We start from the raw sequence: 5,585 nt of genomic DNA on the forward strand, positions 1-5,585 counted from the left end.
ACGTTTGTCATAATTATTTGTAATATTTGTTATCATTATCAATAAAATTTCCACTTAAAAAAACAAATTAAAAATATAATTTTTTACTTTCAATGATAATCTTTTATAATTTTCTCTACATGATATGTAGTAGGGTTATATAGACTTATAATATTATAGAAAGTTAATAATATATAGTTATAATCTTATAATATATAGACTTATAATATTATAGAGAGAGAGAGAGAGAGAGAGAGAGAGAGAGGCACTATAGTTTTGTAAATTGAAATAAATACATAATTTTGTTGATATCTATTGTTTAGACCTTCTTACAAATTTTTTTAAAAAGAGAGAGAGAGAGAGAGGCACTATAGTTTTGTAAATTGAAATAAATACATAATTTTGTTGATATTTATTGTTTAGACCTTCTTACATTTTTTTTTTTTTTTTTGGTGGGGGTGTGCAAATAATCTCGCACCCCCTGACTTAGAATCCTGGCTCCGTCCCTGCTAATGAATATAGCCTCATTGACTTGCCCTCTAATTTTATGGAGTCTAAGGGGTTCTCATGATCTCATTTGATGTTGATGCCCACAAGTGAAACGAGGTGGTATAGGAAGAAAAGATTTCAAAATCTCTACCAAACACATATACAAACTAGTATATTGCATAGCAATAGGGGCGTGAGCAGAGATGGAGAGAGAGAGAGGGAGGAGGGGTGGAGAGGGAGAGAGACAAAAAGAAGAAAAACGAGGATAGAAACCAACCAAATCACATTTTTGCCACATATTCTCTTCGGCGGCTCGGCCCATAACGTTCGCTCGGTCAGTTGATTATGTCAGTTTCAATAAGTTTGAATAGTAAACATATCCCCTCTCTACAATATTTGTAATAATGAATTGCAAAAAAGAAAATTACAAAATAGTCAACTTAGTAATTTCACGAAAGTGACCAAACAAAGTAGCAGTAGCAGTAGAAAGTGATCTACACATATAAGTCACTCACAAAGAATCTTCTCTTATCGCTGTTCTCAAAAAATTCCTATTTGAGTCTCTGGTTTCCAACTAAGTGTGTGTTTGTTATGATGGAAACACTATGGAAAGGAAAGGAAAATAAGAGTGGTCCACCTTTTCCATAGTTTATAAGGTGTTTGTTTACCCATGGAAAGGAAATGAGCTTTTCCATATGGAAACAAAATTATTGAAATGGAAAAGGTTTTGTGTCCTTAGCTAACCCCCTAAATTTTTTGTGGAAAGGAAAGGAAAGGAAATAAATAGATAGGACTTACTACTAATACACCTATGACCCAACAATACAATTATTCCTTTCCATAGCTTTTGCAAACAAACATGATTATTCCTTTCCCCAGTTTACCAAACACATACCACTTAAAATTATTTCCTTTCCATTCCATTCCATAGTGGACCACCCATTTTATTTCCTTTCCTTTCCATGAGTTAAAATTTAACAAACACACCCTAAAATTATAAAAAACAGACACTTCCTCCTTTTCTTTTCTAATCACACTTCATCGTTAATCATTACAAAACCATTGCTTATCGCCTTGAATCATTACAAAACCATTGCTTAGCGCCTTGAAACTGTAAACTGAAGCTAATAAAGCATTGCTTGGGGTTAAGAATGGAGACTCAGGGAAGGAACAATACTAAAGAATGGATTTCCAAATTCATTAGTTGGAGCAGAAACAAGAGCCAACAGATAGCTCAGGCAGGAGTTCAGGCGTGTTATATCCTTTACAACATTTGGAAAGCAAGGAATGAGGCTAAGTTTGAACAGAGGCTACCTAACAGAGAAAGAATTCTCAGAAGAAGTGAGCTGGAGGCAAACAATTGTTACAAGGGCCTTGCTACAGCCAACAACCAGACTGAGCACTCTATCCCTTCTGAAATTAATACTGATCATAATAGCTATGATTTTGATTCTCTGTTCCCTGTGATTCCAAATGAGTGTATTAATATGAGGTATGATGCTGCATTTCAGGTTATAACAGGAGAGACAGCTGCTGGAACAATAGCTTGGGACTCGGAAGGAAAAGTGGTAGGGGCAGGCACCAGAAGGTTTCAGGCCAGGTCTGCAGAGGAAGCCGAGATGGTTGCTGCAGAGGTGGCACTAGAGCTGGCAAAGCATCATGGATGGAAAGCTGTGAATGTTGAAGGGGATTGTTCAGAGGTGGTAAAGGCACTTAATGGCCTAACTTGTTCTTGGCAGTCTGAGAGTCTGCGCGACTATGTAATTAAGTTAAGCTCCGAATTTGATTTCTGTAAGTTTAAATGGGTGAACAAAAGAGCTAATGGAGAGGCACATGGGCTAGCACAATGGGCCATCCATCAGCTGCAAATGAAGCAGCTACCCTTTTGTGTTCAGGCAGACAAGATTATCCATGTTTTGATTTAATGGTTATTAATAATATAGTTGGTATTAACAAAAAAAAAAAAAAAAAAAAAAGAAACCAACCAAATCACATTTTAGTCACATATCCTCTTCGGCAGCTCGGCCCATAACGTTCGCTCGGTCAGTTGATTATGTCAGTTTCAATAAGTTTGAATAGTAAACATATCCCCTCTCTACAATATTTGTAATAATGAATTGCAAAAAAGAAAATTACAAAATAGTCAACTTAGTAATTTCACGAAAGTGACCAAACAAAGTAGCAGGTAGCAGTAGAAGTAGATCTACACATATAAGTCAGTCACAAAGAATCTTCTCTCATCGCTGTTCTCAAAAAATTCCTATTTGAGTCTCTGGTTTCCAACTAAAATTATAAAAACAGACACTTCCTCCTTTTCTTTTCTAATCACACTTCATCGTTAATCATTACAAAACCATTGCTTATCGCCTTGAATCATTACAAAACCATTGCTTAGCGCCTTGAAACTGTAAACTGAAGCTAATAAAGCATTGCTTCCCGCGTTTTCCCTCACCTCCTTTCTCATGCGTGCAAGCCATCATCACTTTTTACTTCTTCTTCTTCTTCTTAATTTCATTCCACACATTTCTCCTTCTCTTTCTTCCCTACATTTGCTTTCTTCAACTTCACCCCACACATTCCTTTCTCAACTGTGATTGGATATTTTTCATGTTTTCAGGTACAATCATTCTACACTTATGTATATATTAAATTTGGTTTTTTGGTATTTACTTGGTACAATGCAATTAGATTGTTGTTTTTTAGATAAAGTTTACTTTTTTACATCAATTTCAGCTGTTATATTGTGTTTGCATTCCCAAGTTGCGAAATACAAGTATATGTTAGAATTTGAGCTTGTGTGTCATTAGTTTTAATAGTTTTAATTTAATTAACAGTTATGGGAGGCCAATCTAGCAAGAAAACTGATTTGAAGTACTCGGCGGAGTTGAATTCTTACGAGGCTGCATGTAAACTTGATCCTGAGTTACAGTCTTTTGATTTGATTCTTCAAACTAGAACGAATCGCGTGATTAATACTCTTGCTGTCGGGGTTGAAGTTCGAACTGTTTCCTTTGATTCATTGAAAGAAGTAACTGCTTGCCTTCTTGAGATGAATCAAGAGGTTGTGAAGATTATTTTAGGCTGTAAAAAAGATATTTGGAAGACCCAAGAAATTTTCGAGCTTGTCGAAGAATATTTTGAGAATAGTTTGCAAACTTTGGATTTCTGTACTGCATTGGAGAAGTGTTTAAAGAAAGCTAGAGATAGCCAGTTGATTATACACGTTGCGTTACAACAGTTTGAAGATGAAGATGGTGTGGAAGGGAAGAAGTATTTGAAGACATTGGAAGAATTGAAGAATTTTAAAGATGCAGGAGATCCATTTACTGACGAGTTTTTCCAGATTTTAAAGGCTGTGTATACGCAGCAGGTATTGATGTTAGAGAAGTTGCAACTTAGAAAGAACAAACTTGATAAGAAACTTAAGTCAGTGAAGACATGGAGGAAGGTGTCTTGCATTATCTTTGCTGCTGCATTTGCTGCTGTTTTGATATGTTCAGTTGTTGCTGCGGTCGTGGCTGCACCACCTGTTGCTTCAGCTCTTGCGGCTGCAACTTCAATTCCGGTTGGATCAATGGGGAAATGGTTTGACTCACTTTGGAAGAATTATGAAGTTGCATTGAAAGGACAGAAGGATATAATCAGCTCGATGCAGGCTGGAACATACATTGCCATCAAAGACTTGGATACCATTCGGGTTCTTGTTGACCGGTTGGAAATTGAAATTGAATCCCTTTTCAATGCTGCTGATTTCGCTCTTAGAGGAGAGGAAGCAGTGAAGTTTGGAATAGAAGAAATCAAGAAAAAGCTGGGGATGTTTATGCAAAGCATTGAGGATCTAGGTGAACATGCCGATAAGTGCAGCAGGGATATTCGAAGGGCCAGGACAGTGGTTCTGCAGAGAATTATTAAACCTCCCAATAACTAAAGAAATGTATTTGGTACGCACTACTGACCACTGTTTCTGTGTCGGTACCCATTAGGTAACTTTTCATTCTTGATGTATGGTTTATGACTAACTCTGTACCTTGAATCCCGTGTCTTGGGATCCTTCTTTATGAAGAATGAATAAGAAACACTTCATACATTTTCTTTTTGTTCATTGAATCTACTGCATACATTCATTTACATGCTTTGGTATGTTTTAAAATTTAGGTGTTCCCTTGTCAACTGAAACAATTTCCGTGGTTTCTATTTTTCAGTTTCTAGCCTGGAAAATCATTTGTTTTTATCTTGCCAGTGAATACCTAAGAGCCTCATATTGCAACAACAATGCTAAAAATAAAATCTTTTTACCTTGCTGATGATTACCTGAAGATGTAGTACAGTTTTCCTATCTGTTTCCAGTGCTACAATTGGCTAATGTTCAATGATGGGATATTTAGAAGCTGTGATGTCCAAGGGTGACTTCAAAGCTTAACAAGACATGTACAAGCGGTCTCAAGCTGCCACTTTTTTATGACATGCCAAATGTCTGCAACACAACGAGACATAAGATTCCGATACTGTGTCCCTTGTCCACATCTTGATAGTAGATATAATTTTCCTGTCCATTATCATCCTGTTTTGGAGAGTTGTTCTTTGAAGACCAGCTGACGATCAAGAGACGGATCGAGTGGTGCCGACTTCTTCTTGAGAGACCACTGAATCCTAGGGGGGGAGACATATATTTGGCACCAACAAGTAGGGGTGAATCACGTGCATGCTATCTTTGCCTTAGTCCACAAACGTTAGTAAATTGTTCTTCTCCTAAGTTAAGCTAATCGTGTATTCTTCTCTTTGTCCTTTAAGGATCTCTTCTCTCTCGTTCTCTACTGAATGGTTTATTCGCTGTTTAAATTTCAAAAACTGTGCACTTCTCTTGATGTGTCCGATAATGAATCAGTTATTACCTTAGACATTTTTGCCCCTTGTGTTTGTCTTGATGGAGAGTCGGTTAGTCATACCCTCATTCATTGTCCTTTCTCTTGGGAGGTGTGGTGTCATTTTCTTTGACAATCACGGGTGATTTGGGATGTTTGTTCCCTGCTCCGTGAAGGAGTTATTAGAGGCAGGGATCCTGAGGGCTCATTCTTCCCAAGGATGTAAGTTATGGAATATAGCCTTTGGCGATTATG

General features: G+C 37.0%; 2 protein-coding genes across 2 annotated transcripts; both read left to right on the forward strand.

The window, feature by feature from the left end:
• The first annotated feature begins 1,619 nt into the window (after positions 1–1,619).
• Positions 1,620–2,393, forward strand: LOC147501411 (uncharacterized). The gene has a single exon (XM_086604306.1). The coding sequence runs from the start codon at positions 1,620–1,622 to the stop codon at positions 2,391–2,393; it is 774 nt and encodes a 257-aa protein (XP_086460432.1).
• A 293-nt stretch (positions 2,394–2,686) lies between these two features.
• Positions 2,687–4,555, forward strand: LOC147501412 (UPF0496 protein At4g34320-like). The gene is made up of 2 exons (XM_086606455.1): positions 2,687–3,085; positions 3,303–4,555. The coding sequence occupies exons 1-2, from the start codon at positions 3,076–3,078 to the stop codon at positions 4,394–4,396; spliced, it is 1,104 nt and encodes a 367-aa protein (XP_086462581.1). The 5' UTR covers positions 2,687–3,075; the 3' UTR covers positions 4,397–4,555.
• The last annotated feature ends 1,030 nt before the right edge of the window (positions 4,556–5,585 follow it).

Source organism: Coptis chinensis, chromosome 4 (assembly GCF_015680905.1).
Source record: "Coptis chinensis isolate HL-2020 chromosome 4, ASM1568090v1, whole genome shotgun sequence".
NCBI lineage: Eukaryota > Viridiplantae > Streptophyta > Magnoliopsida > Ranunculales > Ranunculaceae > Coptis > Coptis chinensis.